Source organism: Oryza sativa, chromosome 9, assembly GCF_034140825.1.
Source record: "Oryza sativa Japonica Group chromosome 9, ASM3414082v1".
Lineage (NCBI taxonomy): Eukaryota > Viridiplantae > Streptophyta > Magnoliopsida > Poales > Poaceae > Oryza > Oryza sativa.
In genome coordinates this window covers 22,019,577-22,036,878 of record NC_089043.1, presented here as the reverse complement: position 1 = coordinate 22,036,878, position 17,302 = coordinate 22,019,577, and the positions used below count along the sequence as shown (strand labels likewise).

The 17,302-nt window shown below is 43.3% G+C and overlaps 3 protein-coding genes and 1 long non-coding RNA gene across 8 annotated transcripts; 2 read left to right on the top strand and 2 right to left on the bottom strand.

Annotated features, from left to right (window-relative positions):
* Window positions 1-300: 300 nt before the first annotated feature.
* Window positions 301-5,438, top strand: LOC4347311 (glucose-6-phosphate isomerase 1, chloroplastic). The gene is made up of 14 exons (XM_015756309.3): window positions 301-979; window positions 1,387-1,509; window positions 1,625-1,723; window positions 1,807-1,890; window positions 2,468-2,611; window positions 2,692-2,757; window positions 2,849-2,917; window positions 3,005-3,112; window positions 3,542-3,594; window positions 3,686-3,824; window positions 3,907-4,063; window positions 4,162-4,240; window positions 4,813-4,879; window positions 4,991-5,438. The coding sequence occupies exons 1-14, from the start codon at window positions 431-433 to the stop codon at window positions 5,129-5,131; spliced, it is 1,878 nt and encodes a 625-aa protein (XP_015611795.1). The 5' UTR covers window positions 301-430; the 3' UTR covers window positions 5,132-5,438.
* Window positions 4,630-8,432, bottom strand: LOC4347310 (uncharacterized). 4 transcript variants are annotated; one of them, XM_015756311.3, is made up of 7 exons: window positions 7,995-8,432; window positions 7,035-7,125; window positions 6,703-6,857; window positions 6,369-6,396; window positions 6,171-6,279; window positions 5,556-5,675; window positions 4,630-4,930 (listed from the first exon to the last, which is right to left on the bottom strand). In XM_015756311.3, the coding sequence occupies exons 1-6, from the start codon at window positions 8,301-8,303 to the stop codon at window positions 5,594-5,596; spliced, it is 774 nt and encodes a 257-aa protein (XP_015611797.1). In that variant the 5' UTR covers window positions 8,304-8,432; the 3' UTR covers window positions 4,630-4,930; window positions 5,556-5,593. The 4 variants fall into 4 exon arrangements, with proteins under 4 accessions (XP_015611797.1, XP_066160431.1, XP_015611798.1 ...); XM_066304334.1 differs by lacking the exon at window positions 6,369-6,396 and having other exon boundaries at window positions 6,171-6,309; window positions 6,699-6,857; XM_015756312.3 differs by lacking the exon at window positions 4,630-4,930 and having other exon boundaries at window positions 5,392-5,675.
* Window positions 8,433-10,019: 1,587 nt separating this feature from the next.
* On the top strand, window positions 10,020-12,232 carry LOC4347309 (mitochondrial uncoupling protein 5). Of its 2 annotated transcripts, XM_066304332.1 has the most exons (2): window positions 10,020-11,285; window positions 12,031-12,232. In XM_066304332.1, the coding sequence occupies exons 1-2, from the start codon at window positions 10,119-10,121 to the stop codon at window positions 12,091-12,093; spliced, it is 1,230 nt and encodes a 409-aa protein (XP_066160429.1). In that variant the 5' UTR covers window positions 10,020-10,118; the 3' UTR covers window positions 12,094-12,232. The 2 variants fall into 2 exon arrangements, with proteins under 2 accessions (XP_066160429.1, XP_015611796.1); XM_015756310.3 differs by lacking the exon at window positions 12,031-12,232 and having other exon boundaries at window positions 10,020-11,680.
* Window positions 12,233-14,051: 1,819 nt separating this feature from the next.
* Window positions 14,052-16,800, bottom strand: LOC136351882 (uncharacterized). Its single transcript, XR_010735146.1, has 2 exons — window positions 16,608-16,800; window positions 14,052-14,475 (listed from the first exon to the last, which is right to left on the bottom strand). It is a non-coding gene; the product is annotated as an uncharacterized lncRNA (long non-coding RNA).
* Window positions 16,801-17,302: the final 502 nt, after the last annotated feature.

The window sequence follows — 17,302 nt, the reverse complement described above, 5'->3', positions numbered from 1 at the left end:
CTCCTCGCTTTACCGTTTTGTAGCCTTGTCCCGTACTCGTCGCGTCAAGCTCGCGAAAAGATCCCCGGGCCCACCTACCATTGGCACCCAGCTGCCACCACCGGATCTCGCCGTCGAGATTTTTCCGCCCCCCGCCGTCGCTCGCACGCGCCGCCTCACCCCAAGACGCTGACATGTGGGGCCAAGTCGTGGCACAATGACAGGTGGGTCCCACGTGGTGACGTGGCTGGGGTCCACCCGGTGCCTTCGTCTTCCCCCAGATAAAGCCAAGCCCAGCGATGCCACCAACTCCTCTTCTTCGTGGACTCCAAGACGAAACCATCGCTTCCCCTCCTCTCTCGCTCTCGCCGGAGTTAGATGCGCGTGAGCTCGTGTAGGAGAGCGGGAGCGAGCACTACCGGGTGAGACTCCGGCGGCGGCGGCGGCCGCGATGGCGTCCATCTCCGGCGCGGCGGCGCCTCCGTCCTCGTCGGCGGCGTGCAGGCTGCGGCTGCGGCGGCAGCTCCTCCTCCGCCCCTCCCACCTCCGCCTCCGCGCCCCCCACTCCATCGCGGACCTCTCCCGCTCCTCCTCGTCCTCGTCGGAGCAGCAGCCCTCCTCTACCCCGGCGGCGCCGCTCGCCTCCAGGCCGGGGCAGAACGGCAGCACCCGCGGCGCGGTGGAGAAGGACCCGATCAAGCTGTGGGAGAGGTACGTGGAGTGGCTGTACCAGCACAAGGAGCTCGGCCTGTTCGTGGACGTGAGCCGGATGGGGTTCACGGAGGAGTTCCTCCGCCGGATGGAGCCGCGGATGCAGCGCGCCTTCGCGGCGATGCGGGAGCTCGAGAAGGGGGCCATCGCCAACCCCGACGAGGGCCGCATGGTTGGCCATTACTGGCTCCGCGACCCAGGCCTCGCCCCCAACTCCTTCCTCCGCACCAAGATCGAGACCACCCTCGACCGCATCCTCGCCTTCTCCCAAGACGTCGTCTCCGGCAAGGTGATTGCAGAAGTTTCCATTTGCTCGAGATGCTAAAAATTGTTGCTGTTAGGAGTCTGGACTCGCTGAAATTAGATGATTTTCACGTGTTACTAATTTGATATCTCTAGTTCTGCTACTGCTACTATAAAAAAAGCTTAATTTCTGGCGGCTAATAGCAAATAAGCAAACGAAACCCTATTAGCATATTGTGGTAAAATTAGTGCGGTTTTAAGCTTAGTAAGCTGTGTGCTCAAGGGTGAAGAAAAGGAGCCACCTATGTTTTGGTGATTACCATGAAATGGGTACTGGGGAATGTGCATTGTTCAATAGATAGACGCCAGTCGAGTTTTGCTTATGCAGGCTCTTGCTACTTCTTTTTTGATCTTGAGAAACACTATTAACAAAGTGATTTGGTGCAAATGTAGATTAAACCTCCGTCATCTCCAGCTGGCCGATTTACTCAAATACTCTCAATAGGAATTGGAGGATCAGCTTTGGGGCCTCAATTTGTTTCAGAGGCACTTGCACCTGATAACCCTCCATTGAAGGTGCGCCCCTACTTTTATATCCATGCAATGTGCTTCGATCTCATTTGCCCCTTTGTAGATTTTGGTGTTTCTCATGTAGCTATAACCTCACCTTTTGTTCTGTTTGATGTCTCAGATACGATTTATTGACAACACTGATCCTGCTGGAATCGACCATCAAATTGCTCAACTAGGACCAGAGCTTGCATCTACTCTTGTAATTGTTATTTCTAAGGTTGATATCACGCTTGTTTTTCCTTATTCACCCTCTCTTCTCCCTGCTTCTTTTGCAAATTTTATGTTTGTCTATACTTGCAGAGTGGAGGCACACCTGAAACCCGGAATGGTCTGCTTGAAGTGCAAAAAGCCTTCCGAGATGCTGGGCTGGATTTCTCGAAACAGGTTTTTACCTCAGGCTCTTTTACTTCTTGTATGTCTTTTATCAACAAAATAGGAAGTGCAACATTTATTTTAAGCCAATTTAGACTGTAATCGATTTGTACTAGTCCCGTTTCTTGATTTATATACTGATGGTATTAAGATAAACACTGAAACAATATTGTTTCTCTTGTTTTACAAGCAAACCATCAGTGTTCATAAGTAGGTCATGTGGTGTGGGCTGTTCTGGATCCATTTGTGTGACATGATATTAACGTGCATTTTGTAACTCAAGATATAAAGATCATTATATTATACTCCCTCCGTATTTTAATGTATGACGCCGTTGACTTTTCGACCAAAGTTTGACCATTCGTTTTATTCAAAATTTTTGTGCAAATATAAAATCATGCTTAAAGAACATTTGATGATGAATCAAGTCACATTAAAATAAATGATAATTACATAAATTTTTTGAATAAGACAAATGGTCAAACGTTAGACAAAAAGTCAACGACGTCATACATTAAAATATGGAGGTAGTACTATATATGACTGGTGTGGTACATACCATTATGTGACAGCATAAACTGCTATGCAGGGAGTTGCAGTTACTCAAGAAAATTCTCTGTTAGACAACACTGCCAGAATAGAGGGATGGTTAGCTAGATTTCCCATGTTTGACTGGGTTGGTGGAAGAACATCAGAAATGTCAGCTGTCGGATTGCTTCCAGCTGCATTACAGGTCAGTGCTGCTCCGTTCTCCTATATTGCTGAGAACTGAACTTTCATTAGCTCTCAGATTAACACGAGTTTGCTTGCCAGGGTATCGATATCAAAGAAATGTTAGTTGGCGCAGCACTAATGGATGAGGAAACCAGGAATACTGTGGTATGATGTTATAAGAATACATACAGTTTGTAGTTTAGTGATACAATGGACTGTTGAGGATATATCAAGATGTTGCTATCCACTCATTCAGGTTAAGGAAAATCCAGCAGCCTTACTTGCTTTGTGCTGGTATTGGGCATCGGAAGGAATAGGAAATAAGGTTAGCATTGTTGATTACTTCTGTTTAAGTTTTTTTGTCATTGTTTTGTGCATTATTTTTATGTTTTGAGTTGAACATATGTTTCAGGATATGGTTGTACTTCCGTACAAGGATAGTTTGCTACTTTTGAGTAGATATTTGCAACAGCTTGTCATGGAATCTCTTGGGAAAGAATTTGACCTTGATGGCAATCGGGTACACATTCTTCCGTTTTATTCTCACTGTAACTGATGTTACTAAGGCCCTGTTTGATTCAGCTTAGGATTATTATAATCTAGATTATTAGAAGTAAGCTAAAACAAACAAGTAGATTATTATGCTAGATTATTATAATCTATAAGCCAGATTACTATAATCCAATAATCTCCTCTAGAGGAGCTTTTTCCAGATTATTAAGTGGGTAAAGACCCACTACCTTTAGATGCCTCTAATAATCCAGAGAAACAAACAACTCGTAGATTATTTTATATCAGCTTATTATAATCCAGCTTAGAGTAATCTGATTTAATAATCTAGATTACAATAATCTTAAGCTGAAACAAACAGAGCCTAAACTTAACTAGTTACCAATAATTAAATTATGTCTCCAATAGTTTGCTGACAAACAGAAATTTTTAATGGCAGGTTAATCAAGGTCTAACTGTGTATGGCAACAAAGGAAGCACCGATCAGCATGCGTAAGTTTTTTTTTCCTGTTTTTCTGCAGTACTTGCTTAAGAGTCTGTAGTTAAAAGTGCAAAAATCTAATGGTATTATATCCGGTTACAGCTACATTCAGCAGCTGAGAGAAGGTGTACACAACTTCTTCGTTACTTTTATTGAGGTTTTGCGTGATAGGCCTCCTGGTCATGATTGGGAGCTTGAACCTGGAGTTACATGTGGTGACTATTTGTTCGGGATGTTGCAGGTTGATATTCAGCTTTTTAAGATACAGAACTATGACATTTTTTTCTATGAATGCAATGACAGAGGAAAGAAATATTTTGCAGGGAACCCGTTCTGCTCTTTATTCTAATGACCGAGAATCCATCTCCGTTACTGTGCAAGAAGTTACTCCTAGGGCTGTTGGAGCGCTGGTTGCTCTATATGAACGTGCTGTGGGGATTTATGCTTCTTTAGTAAATATCAATGCCTATCATCAGCCTGGTACATTCCTCAAACAAGCTAAAGTTGACTAGGATTCTTTTGTTGCATTATGATTCTTATGATTATGATATGATGTATTTGTGCTATGCGCTGTACAGGTGTTGAGGCTGGGAAAAAGGCAGCAGGTGAAGTGTTGGCACTTCAGAAGAGGGTGCTGACTGTTCTGAATGAGGCCAGGCATGTTATATCTTTATTTACATTTGTATATTATTTATCGTATATTATTTATCTACAGATATTGATTTGTGCACAGTAGTTTGAGGCATGCATATCTTTTAGGTTTTAGCACTTGAAAAACAGATGTTCCTACATTACTATATCTTTACCTAGAGAATACTTTTCTGGAATGACTTGCACTCTGATTAATGGCCTCTAGACAGCTTCAGATGCCAAAATATTGGAGATGTCATAAATTCTTTGGGAAAAACTCTTCTGTGGGTTATTATTGGGAATCAGAGAACCTACCTCATGTGGCTGCAAATTCACCAGATAGCATGAATTCTATTTGAACAGTTAGCTGTCTTGGACAGTTTAAACCTAATTACTGACAAAGGGAAGCCTTTGTGTAACAACTGGAACATATCTTGCTCATATGTGTGAAATTCCAGCACATCGCTTAAACTTGTTTTATCAGTGTATTAACCTAAAGACATGAAACTCTCGGTTTTGCGTTTACTCCCCGATGGGGTATCTCTTACAATTCTAAGTGGTTCCTGAATTTCTGCTGATTACTTGCTGCTGTCTTTCAGCTGCAAGGATCCTGCCGAGCCGTTGACGCTGGATCAAATAGCAGAGCGCTGTCATTGCCCTGAAGATGTAATATTCATTCCTGACTCAACTTCTGTTACTATCTGGATTCATTGCGAACTGCAAAACAGATTTACCCTTTCATATTAATAACTCGTGCTATTCCATTTGTTGCATCAGATTGAGATGATATACAAAATAATCCAGCACATGGCAGCAAATGATAGAGCGCTCATAGCAGAAGGCAGCTGCGGTTCTCCTCGAAGCATCAAGGTTTACCTTGGAGAATGCAATGTAGATGAGGATATGCTTGCTGCTTAGAATTTCCGGTCTTGGATGTGTGTAAAATTGGGTGGGCTTTGGAATAAAAGGAACGACGCCTATGGCTGGGCCATGCATTGTTCCAATGAGCAATTAGTTTTTTATTCGGTTGCAAATGGCATGACTGCCGCAACCCTGTACTTTAGATTATAGATTTTCTGTTTTAATTACAGACAAATAATGATCTTGTCATCCCGTGCCCTTTTTCAACTTCCAACCAAGAAGATGGTACAATTATTTCCAATCAAACGAGTGGAAAGTTAATTCCAGCACTAAATTTATTGAAATGTTTATTCAAAGTTTCAAACGAATGTCATATTTACAGTTAGGTTGTAGAAAGTCAAAGCTTACAATGGCAAACCAACGAATAGACACTATTTTACATGAGTATTGCAGGTCTTTCTGGCCGTGTTAGCCAATTTACCTAATGATGATGGGAAGCATGCCAGTAACAGCAGCAGCTCACAGAAATTTGGATATCACACTGCAGGACGTCCGGAAGGCTGTAGTTGCTACCTTAAGAATTGCTTGATTATGGTAGATTCTGCAGTGTTGCAATGAAGTTCTTGTAAGTAAACCAATACAGAAAACACGTGTTTATTTAGATACAGTTTAATAACAAGGTATGACAGTCACTAATCGCAGAGAACATATTTGGACTTAAAATCGGGAACACAAAGCTCAGATGTGATCTTATGGTTTCTTGATCTTCAGGATCACTTCAAAGATTTAGGTTTGCCCCCTAACCTATCATAACCAGGTTGGAAGAGACTACATAATGGAGGACTGAGATGAACCCTCGAAAGTCTGTTTGACAATCTTATGGACAGCCTATAAAAACTTATGCAGCCTGCAAGAAAGCTGGCTACTGAAGCTTGGGTATGAAACTAAGGCCTATTTGGGGTGCCTCCGAACTAGCTTAGTGACAAGCTGCGCTGGTTGATTCAACACTACTCAACTGAACATCAAGGCTATCATTTTGCAGGGAGAATAATACCATAAAGAAGATTCACAATCAGATATTGGTGGAATAACTTACCCAATAGCTGTGGCACTCCATGAATCTACATTATAAATAACTTTTGTCCCATTCCATGCCTTCCGAAGTTTACCTTTTCTCTTTCGAGATGAAAATGTCTTCTTGAGGGCTGGCAAAAGAATGATGAGCAACTTCAGCACTGAAACATTCATTCCAATGATTCAACCATTTATCTGAATTAAGGAAAGGGAAACAAACCTTTTCTAATTTGATCAGGAGAACATTCCTGTACAACATTAAGTTTGAGGCATCAGATATATGATTGTCCAATGATGATATTTTAGGCAGAAAAGCAAGATGTATTACTTAAAGGAACATAAACGTAATTCAGACCAGGGAAAACTAGATCATGTTCAAAATATGGTGACAGATCTTATTTGAGACAAGATATGCAACAGATAAAAACTAGGGTTTCTCAAAATTATAACCGCGTGAACAATATTAAGCAAGGTTTTTCAGTGAATCATGGACAACAAAACAAGAAAAATGATGTATAATTGGAGCAGAAGTATTAATAATAGGGAGTACCTACATTGGCTGTTTTAAGCGACGATATGTATGTGGCAATAAAGAAAGCCATCCCCTCAGTTGCATCATCGTTCTTAACAAGAACATATCCATCACCTAAGTCATCGTCTTCCCACAAATCTACTGCCTTTACTATATCCCATGATGGATCTTGTTCAACTGCGGCAAAGAACAGTCAATGAACTTTAGAGTATGATAGCCTCCGTTTCATTCTATGCATTACTAGAACAGCAAGTGAGTTTCAGATCCAGCACGACAACAAGTGTAATTTCAGCTCCATATATGCAATAGCTTACACATCACAATCAATAATAAGTTCATTCAGTAAAGGAATACCTGCATCATTTTGATACAGTGACTTCTGAATTTCATCAACCTTTTGAAAAAAATTGGGTGATTCGAATGTAGATTTAAGAAGATCACATAGCTGAAAAAATAAAGGCAAGCGATTTTAAACATTAGGAAAGATTAACATAAAAATGAACTGTAATTGAACTTGTACATTCTCCCAGTCATAAAGAAAGAGATCTCCATAATTATTATGAGACTGTTCAGATATTCTACCCTTTTCCCCTGTTAGCAGTTTTCTTTCTAGTATGTAAAACTACAGAAATGACTAGCCTAAAGTTAAACATTATATACTCTTACAAACCTGAAAACACTGTTAACAGGGGAGATGTTTTATTTTGAAGGACTTCACACACATTCATAACTACTCCTATATAGAAACAATTGTTCTGTCAGCTGGATTTCCAGTTCCTCTTCTCCATTCAGAAATAAGCCACTAACGTACTCCTTTTCACTCCGCAGTAATCCACTAACCTACTCAGTACTTCATGATGTTCTGACAGACCAACTAATCGACACTACATGTGCAAGGACACAGTATGCTCCTGATAAAAAGTAGTACTCCGTACATAGGATTCATAGTATAAGTAGTAGATAATTTGACTCGATACAACAGCCACCACTAGGTTCCTTATTAATTGAGAAAAAAACTACTATCACACCACTAGGGCATCAGATAGACAAATATGAAACAGTAGTACTACTAGTAGTATTGAATCCAGATTGTGAAAACAAGCCATCTCAGATTATCAGATCTAAATGCATGACAAATCGAATCAATTAATTCTGAATTTATCAGGATAAACTGAACAGTGGTAGTGAATTTTAGTTTCATCATCGCAATTTGTCAGCAGTTACGGCAATTAACGGCTTACAATGCGAACTCCCAAAATCACAGGCCTCAACCGCAGATACCAAATCGGAAAGGAATCACTCCTCCCTCCTCACCTTGTCCGTCTCACCGTCGGAGCCACCCGCCAGCGACGCCGCCGAATCATCATCGTTACCACCGCCGCTGCCGCCGCCGCCGCCGCCTTCTTCCTCGTTATCCGGCTGCTCCTCGCCGCCGCCGCCGTCGTTAACGGCTCCCTCGGGGTCAGGGAGAGGCACGCCGAGCTCCCCGCACTCGCGAAGCTCGTCCAGCGCCCGCCGGAGTTCCTCCAGCACCGACTCCAGCGCCTCCCTCCGCAGCCTCATCGTCGGCGCCGACCGCCGCGGCGCCGCCGCCGGCGAGGAGGAGGCGGAGGGGGGCCCCATCGCCCCAAACCCTACCACACACCCGACGCGGCGGCGGCGGCGGCGGCGGATCGCTGTCGAGGCGCTCGTCGTATCTGGTGGTTGATTTCGCTTCTCCGGGTTTTGTGGGGGGAGAAAAAAGAGAGAGGCGCGCGCTGCGTGGGGTGGGGGGAGGTTATGTCACTGGTGAGTAGGCCCGAGTTAAACGATCTTCCACGTGTCAGCGAATCCTAGTCGTTCGATGAATCTGAATCTGACTTGTGGTGGTTGGACGGCCACGTGTTAAAAAAGGGAAACGTCCGCATCACCCGATGCTGGGACATTTGCAATTTCGATCCAGCTGTAGATTGACCAGTTGTTACTCTCTTTTTTTTAACACCATACAAACGTAATACTCCCTCTGTCCCAAAATATAAGTATTTTTTTTAACCTCGGTTCAGTCTTCGAGGTGCTACTTTGACCAATAATATTTATAAAAATAAGATGTTTTAAATAAAGAGAGTTGCATATTATGATAGCTCGTTTAATGATAAACAAAGTACCATCAAATTTACATGATTAATCTTTTTAATTTATTTGCTATTAATAGTTAAAATTTAAAAAGTTTGACTTCACACTGTTCTAAAAATACTTATATTTTGGGACGGAGGGAGTACACATTAGAGCAGGTACAATAGCAGACTAGTAGCCAGCTATAAACATATTTTAATGAGATAAAAGATGAGAGAGAACAGCGGGCTACAGATCTGTAGCCAGCTGCAGCACGGACTCCAAGACATTGTGTGTGTATGACAGGTGGGACCATATATTAATAGTACAGTAAGTAACTATTGTATGAATTGGCTATTAGATTAGCTATAGGTGAATTGTAGCTAGTAGTGGGCTATACTATTGAACTTACTCTTATATCTCTCAATATCTCCAGAAAACTAGGACGATATATATTGATATTAACAAAGTCATCATAGATATCTCGCTATCGACATATATATTACCTATCACTGAAAAAATAATTAATCATAAATGCAAGCACATATACTACGTTCAACACTGAATGTAGGTAGATTGGTAGACGGGTTCCACCGCAAGAAAAGCATTGCACCAGTGAAGAAAGAAACATCGGAATTTGTATGTAGTTTGTTGTTTGATGAATTCTTTTGATTAAAAAAAACTAAAATCAGAGTTGATTCAGTTAATGGTGTTGCCTACGATATACTTCCATATCATGATATCACTGTAGACTATGAATCATATCTTTAATTAAAACTAAATCAAGAAATTAAGTATGAGACCTCAACTCAATGAAGAATTTCTAGTTGAAAAACATTCCTAGTGTGCGTTCGGATGGAGGTAGGGATCTTCTCTCCGTTCATATAAAACCGGATGGTTCATTAGAACATGATTAATTAAGCAACAGTTAATCTAAAAATAAATTAATATTTTTTAAGAAATTTTTGTATAGAGATCTTTTGAAAAAAATACATTGGTTAGAAAGCATACTAATAAAAAGAGAAAAATAAGAACATAGTACTATAGTAGAAAATGAGAACTTGGAGTATTTGAGAGGATGGGAAATAAGAAGATTAAGAAGATGCGTAAAGTGAACGGTTAACGCATGATTGATTAATTAAATATTAATTATTTTAAATTTGGAAAATAAATTAGTATGATTTTTAAGCAACATATATATATATATATATATATATATAGAAAAACATAGTTTTAGAAAATATAAGCGTGTAAAACGATATGCAGGAACGAAACGTTGAGCATTCAAAATTTCAAATTGAACATATGAATCAAGAGAGAATAAAAAAAGAGGCCTTCTAGGCTGGCATGGACAATTGGACATGTTTTCAACTAGGGTTTCAAGCTTCGAGCATCCACTTTTGTCCTTGCAAACTTTATACGGCAAGGCCCGTGAATCTAGCCCCCCACACCACCCCACCCGCCCGCGCCGCGCGGCCGCCTCGCCTCCCCTCCCTTCTCCTCCTCTCCGCCCCCGCCGCCAGGCCGTCCACCTCCGCCGTCTCCTCCCCCATTCGCACCCAAGGCGCTGGCGCGGAAGGCATGGGGCTGAAGGGGTTCGTGGAGGGCGGCGCCGCCTGCGTCGTGGCCGGCAGCTGCACCCACCCGCTCGATCTCATCAAGGTCCGGATGCAGCTTCACGGCGAGGGGCCCCCTGCCCCAGCGCTCGCGTTCCCCGGCGGCGGCGCGCACCACCACCACCACCACCACCTGCTGCAGCAGCAGCCGCCGCGTAGGCCCGGGCCGATCGCCGTGTGCGCGCAGATCCTCCGCGCGGAGGGGCCAACCGGGCTGCTCTCCGGCGTGTCGGCGACCATGCTGCGGCAGACGCTCTACTCCACGACCTGCATGGGGCTGTACGACACGCTCAAGAGGAGGTGGGAGCGTGACGACGGCGGCGGCGGCGGCCCGCTGCCGCTGCACCGGAAGGTCGCGGCGGGGCTCTTCTCCGGCGGCGTCGGCGCGGCCGTGGGGAACCCGGCCGACGTGGCCATGGTGCGGATGCAGGCGGACGGGCGGCTCCCCGCGGCGCAGCGGCGGAACTACCGGAGCGTCGCGGACGCCATCGTCCGGATGGCCCGGGACGAGGGCGTGTGCAGCCTGTGGCGCGGGTCGCCGCTCACCGTGAAGCGCGCCATGATCGTGGCGGCGTCGCAGCTGGCCACGTACGACCAGGCCAAGGAGGCCATCCTGGCGCGCCGCGGCCAGGGCGCCGACGGGCTCGCCACGCACGTCGCGGCCGGCCTCGCCGCCGGCCTCGTGGCCGCGTCGGCGTCCACCCCCGTCGACGTCGTCAAGACCAGGGTCATGAACATGAAGGTGGTGGCCGGCGCGCCGCCGCCCTACTCCGGTGCGCTCGACTGCCTGATCAAGACCGTGCGTTCGGAGGGGGCGATGGCGCTGTACAAGGGGTTCGTCCCGACGGTGACGAGGCAGGGGCCCTTCACCATCGTCCTCTTCGTGACCCTCGAGCAGGTTCGGAAGCTGTTGAAGGGCGTCGACTTCTGAGTTTTTGAGTTCTGTCAGTCTGACCGAGGCGACATGGCGATCGCCCAAGAAGATGCACAGGCCATTGCTAGGATACTTAATTATATATTAAGTTATAAATAACTATATATCTAACTAATTTCCAATTAGTAAGATTTTGTCCTGCAAGCCTCCATCGCAACGGTTGCAAAGCTGCACCCCGAGTTGCACTGATGAGACGAACTAAAAGGTTCCTGTGGTAATTTTGATGTGAGATGTTATTTTTGGATTTCTACAAGGCAACTGATCAATTGCGTATGGTAGTTGTCTTTCAAAGTGATCTGATCAGTTGTGATCAATTGCATTTGCGACACATAACAGTGAAGTGATGATGGATTGCAGTCTTCAGAAGAAGAAAAAAATAGTACTCCGTCTACTTTTGATAGTCATATTTCTAAATCTGAAAATTTTATTTTTGATAGGCATATTTCAATCCAACAAACTATCATCTTAATGATTTTCTCGAATTTAATGCGTGACTCTCCATTCTTCCACATATGATTGGGTACATGGGCTTTGAGAAATGTAAATATTAATGAATCGCTTGTTTACGATGAATGATTAGTAGCATGTTTAAATAGATGATAAGTAGAATTAATTATTCTTAGTCTGTGTCAAGATAAAATATGACTATCAAAAGTAGATGGAGGAAGTAGTTTATTACTGATTATAATTGACTTATAATTGAGTGCAGCTGGAAGTGCTGAATCTGCAATGGCGTATCCTCGGCCCTCGCAGGCTATCAACAGGCGGCTGAAGGACGCCATTGATGGTATTTTTGGACCTGTGACAGACATGAAACACTGAAACAGGATACTGGATGTAAACTTGTATTGAACAATGCAAATTAACACAACAGTTTCAGACTAATTATGCAGAATAGATATATGCTCTTACCATACTATATTATAATATCTAGCTTAGAACAACATTGCGGTTTTCACTTCAGTAAAGAATTAGTAACATGTACCATGTATTAATATTACATCAGGTTGTCAACCTGAATTGATGCTTGGCCGGTCAGACTGCCTGGCAAGGGGAATAATTTGTACTGTAAGATTCAAAATCGACATGTTTGATGAAAAGCTATCCCCTTCCTTTTGTATAAAAAGGAAAAAGAATATAACTCAACACATGTTCTGTACACAATAGGAAAAAAAACAGAGCTGTTTTCAGTAGATCTGCAAAATTAACACTGCAAGAGAAAGCCATGAAAATATGTGAATATGCAAAGCCTACATAACCAGGGGCGGATCCAGGAACGGATAAAAGGAGAGGCTAAACAAACTATACAAAACTATAGCCCCCTCTTCTAATGGATGTATGACAGAAAAAAATTAGTGGGGGCTCCCACGGTTACAACGCCAGTAGTGGGGCTCGAGACCTAGTAGTGGGGCTCGAGACCCCGTAGACCCCATGCTGGATCCGCCACTGTACATAACTAATAACTTCCCATGGTTCAACAGAAAATGCATCATACAAGTTACTCATAACATAAAGCATAGGCTGTTTTATAGAACTGAATTAATATTGCAGATGCCCTGAAGACAGAGTACAGTGCATCGCCATGAAATTTTATTGTGGATTACATGAAAGAAATAACTAATTAAACTTTAACAAAGTATTGGATTGGACACGTCAGTACTCAATACACAATGAGTCAATGGCACAGAACAAATAATCATCTGCAATGAAGATAGTAGTAGTGAAAGATGCACATGCTGTAGTTATCAAGAAACTAGTAAAAGGCTAATATGCTGTGCTTTCTAATTCCAATAATCATCTGCAGTGAGACAAAGTACCGTCTAATTGCAGGTATAACACAGAACGCCGTGATCAGCTCATGAAGCGGATAGGGGAAAATATATCTTCCTAATCTCTATAATCTTCCAACATATCAAGACAATCTAGGTTAGCTAACTGCCATTCTCTAGAAACGGCAAACACAAAAACTCAACAAGACAACATGAGCTGATATTCCTTTTACTCCAGTAAACACATATTAAAAGGTTGTTGGACTTCATACAAAGCAAATTAATGGTGAAAGAGTGGTCCATAGCTTCTGTCCGGTCCAGTTATGACGATCTACGGTGCTTCATTTTGGGGAGATGCGTTAATGGATCGTATTGCTGCCAAAGGTGCAGGTTTGTTGAAGCACAGTATTTCCTAAGTGATACGTTAGTGTTGGATTGAACAGGAACGCACAGGCTATGTAGAAAATTTATATTCTGCAAGAAATAGGCATAACCATTCAAGTAATGTTCAAAAAATGAAAATTCATGACAAATGTCTCCAAAAATAAGGCCACAAATGACAAGATGGCAACATAATATAAAGAGGGGGCATTGAAACTTGCCCTGATGTAAAACTGAGAAAGTTCACACACACACCCCCCAAAGAAAAAAAAAACTGAGCACGGCTGAGGGAATCATTTATGCCTTTGCCCTTTTGACACTAGGAATCATTCGATTGACTGCTAGCTTCTCACAATCTGCACGGTTTATTTCAAGAGCCGTAGTGCACTCCTTGTCAAGGGGAACTAAGCTAGCAGTCAAGCATCATGGAGTTGGTTCTTCTATATACCCATACCCAATTTAAACAGTACTACAACCAACTCTGTCAAAACTCAAAACAGGTATTTTTTGTCATCTTAACAGTGAATCACATGTGCTTCCATTAGAATCCAGACTGCTAACAAGCAAACAATGAATCATGTCCAAAAGGGTCCAAACCAAGGATCATTTTTCATAGATATTCAATTGAGTTAGATGAACCAATGGAAGTTTCCAGGCAGCAGGTGCTGCCTTCAAACATCAGTTGGTTGGACAAATGGAGGACTAGTGGGCCTAAAGTACATACTTTCTTGGCCTGTTGGATTTGGCCCACTTGCAATGTAGGACTGCCATAAGGATAAATTGCATAGAGACAATCCAACCAACAAATTTGGCTGTATTCCATCACTTCAGGGTGCTATTTACTCAACCAATATTCTGACTTTAACAAAAGTTGCTTTCATTTTGTGCAGTTTAGGTCCTCTTGGATTCTCTCTTGGTAGGTAATCTACTAAATTTCCAAAAAGATGATAGCAGCTTCATCCAACGGCGCAAAAAAGGACCAAAAGGCAACAGGACAACCAAATCTAAAAAATAGAAATCCAAATATCATATTCTGAACCAAAGAGCAATATTTAGGAGCATCCCTGCACATACATAAAATAACTTTACACGCATGAAATAGAAAAAGTATTCCATACACTAGCTCATTTTAAGTGGTTTTAATTGATTTAACAGCAACACCACCATACATAATCGGGTAAAACATCTTAAAACAGAATCGGACCTTACAACAGTGAGTATATGCATTGTCCAAACCAAATAACATGTGCATGTCCTCTGAATCATACTATTCTACATTTCTCTTGCTATCTCGAAAGGACTGTTGTAATTATAATAGAGCACTAACTAAATAGTCGTGCTTTACTACGGATTAAACAAATTATATTGTGCTAATATCGTTTGGAACAAATTAATTGTGACATTTTTGCACAATTTTGTCCTTGTTGATGTCTTTGTATGATAAACTTGTATTATAGGAATGAAATCGATAGAATTATATATAGAAGAACTATTTTGTAATATTAAAGCAAATGAAGTAGTAGTTAATAAAAAACATGAAGGGGTAGTTGGTTAAGAAAACTCTATACAATAGTTGGTGGGGTGGCAGATTCACTGCCACCACCATTGTCTTCTTTTAAAAGGAGTATAGATTTCAAGCAATAGCCGCAAGCCCGCAACTTATTTATATTTAATGCCAGCCAAAGAAATGTCTAATTTTATTTAATAAATTCTATATCTGCCTAAACACCACTTGTAAATCGAAAGAAAACAGCACAACAGCCAACAGATGATAGTTCTAAATTTCTAATTGACACAAAGGTTAACATTTCTTTAATATACACTATCTATTCTCATCTGGGGGGAACTAAAAAAGTAGTCTGGATAGAACCAATTATGGAAACAATTTAACATTAAAAAGCAATTTTTAAAGTCACCGCAACTGGAACAATAATGTGACAGATTACATTTGAATACCTCCAAGACAAGATGTCTTTAATCTATGCAATTATTTGAACTTGTTCTGTCTTCAATAAATGGTCAAGGTACTGATCAAAGCGACACTGATTCTATTAATAGTAGATGGTACTCTTGTATACAGCATGTTTAATTAATTGCAATCTAGATTTGAAATGCGCTCCAACACATGCATACAAAGATAGAAGTGAACCAACTGTCCAACTCTGTGTCAGTGTCAAGTAACTCAAAAGCAAACTACCATGCAACTATCCCCTCATCAAGATATGCTTATTTTTATCTACTTGCAGGACTATCCTTCATTCAGATGCAATCTGAATTTGCAAACTACTGTGCATTTTTCCCATCATGAAGATAATTTACTTATTATCTACTTGAACCCAGAAGATAATGGGAGCAATTCCATTTTGCAGCTTTTGGAACTAATAACAGTAAACGTGCCCCAAAAAAAAAAGAAGTGGGCACTAGATAGTGAACAACAGACCACATTTTCTTATGTTTCTCCCCATCACCTAATGATCAAACAGATATCATTCTTAATCTAAGCAGTCACTTAAACTAATGCAGTGAGCCCCTCACCCTACGCTCATTGTTCTTCGCAACCTCCTGAAGAATGTCCACTCCAAGCCACACTAATAAACGACCCCATCATTCCAATGGCAAAGCCCCCAGCCCCACCTAGCATCTGAATATCCAATTAAATACGACGCAACCTGAGCTCCGAGCGAATCATCACCCCTTCCCTACTGATGATTACACTGGGAGGATCCTGGGGACGGCCAACATGCGAGCTTGCTCAGATACACTGTCCGCATTGCATCATCAAGCCCCCACAAACCCCAACCACCCCGCACATGTGTCGGAGTAAATTCCACTTCCCCCCCAATCCAACAATCTCCCTTGTCACCTTGCACTTGTTGCCTTCCCCTGGGTCTGGTTCCAGGGAATTTAAGAACATTTTATGCAGGCGTGGTCCTGGGCCTAAGCTCGCGTGCGCGCGCTGAAGAGGGTTGCTATAACAAGAAAGCTGAAACGTCGGCGCGGTTTAAACAATTCGGGATCGCCATGGCTGGATTGGAGCTAAGCAAATCGACCCATCGACACCTGGATGCGTGGGCGTGGCCTCGGAAAGGAGGGGAAGTAGAAGTAGAGAGGCGAGGATGGGATTAGCGAATCTTACGCCCCCGGAGCGGTTGCGGTTGCCGGTTGGGATCCTCGGTTGAAGGATCCGGTCCAACACGAGATCCCGCGAGGCGGCGCCGCGGCGCTGCTTGAGTCTCTGGAGGCGGAGACGGCGGCCGGAGTTTGGGAGGGAGATCGCGCCGCGCTTCTCGCATTTGGCTGGTTGTTGGCTTGTTGCTGCGTTGCGCGTTGCCATTCAACTTACCCAGAAAACGGAAAATATGCCACTCCAGAAAATTGCAAAGGATAAAATGTCACCCACTAGAGTACAAAGGATAAAATACCACTCAATAGGTTATCATCAGTATACTTTGCCATTTTGGGTGGTTTTGAGACCAAAATACCCCACCGTGGAGAGAGAGGAAGGGAAAGAGGAAAGACGGCGGCCGTGCTCGTCGCCAGCGGGCAGCAAGCACGCGGGGGTGGGCGGCGAGAAGGGGAGGAGGACAGTGCCGCTGAAGGGGGGAGGACAGCGCCGGCTCCATCGGGAGAGGGCGTCGACGTGGGGAAGGAGGACGGAGCTGGCACGTCGCTGACGAGAGGAGGAGGACGAGGTGATGAGGAGCAAGCGAGCGGCGGCGGTGGCACCCACGCGCGCTTGCCGCCGGGGGAGGACGAGGAGGCGATGCAGGGGAAGGAGGAGGAAGAGGCGACGCAGGAGAAGGAGGACGACGTTGGAGCAGCAGCGGCCGG

What these genes read in the sequence shown, in the direction of transcription:
- LOC4347311 (XM_015756309.3), top strand. Translation starts at nt 431, where the DNA reads ATGGCGTCCATCTCCGGCGCGGCGGCGCCTCCGTCCTCGTCGGCGGCG. An exon ending in AGGAAACCAGGAATACTGTG is followed by an intron (nt 2,758 to 2,848) that starts GTATGATGTTAT and finishes CCACTCATTCAG; the next exon opens with GTTAAGGAAAATCCAGCAGC. An exon ending in ACTGTTCTGAATGAGGCCAG is followed by an intron (nt 4,241 to 4,812) that starts GCATGTTATATC and finishes GCTGTCTTTCAG; the next exon opens with CTGCAAGGATCCTGCCGAGC.
- LOC4347310 (XM_066304334.1), bottom strand. Translation starts at nt 8,303, where the DNA reads ATGGGGCCCCCCTCCGCCTCCTCCTCGCCGGCGGCGGCGCCGCGGCGG. An exon ending in CCGACGGTGAGACGGACAAG is followed by an intron (nt 7,126 to 7,994) that starts GTGAGGAGGGAG and finishes TTATTTTTTCAG; the next exon opens with CTATGTGATCTTCTTAAATC. An exon ending in GCTTAAAACAGCCAATGTAG is followed by an intron (nt 6,310 to 6,698) that starts GTACTCCCTATT and finishes TGAATGTTTCAG; the next exon opens with TGCTGAAGTTGCTCATCATT.
- LOC4347309 (XM_066304332.1), top strand. Translation starts at nt 10,119, where the DNA reads ATGGACAATTGGACATGTTTTCAACTAGGGTTTCAAGCTTCGAGCATC. An exon ending in TCTTCGTGACCCTCGAGCAG is followed by an intron (nt 11,286 to 12,030) that starts GTTCGGAAGCTG and finishes AATTGAGTGCAG; the next exon opens with CTGGAAGTGCTGAATCTGCA.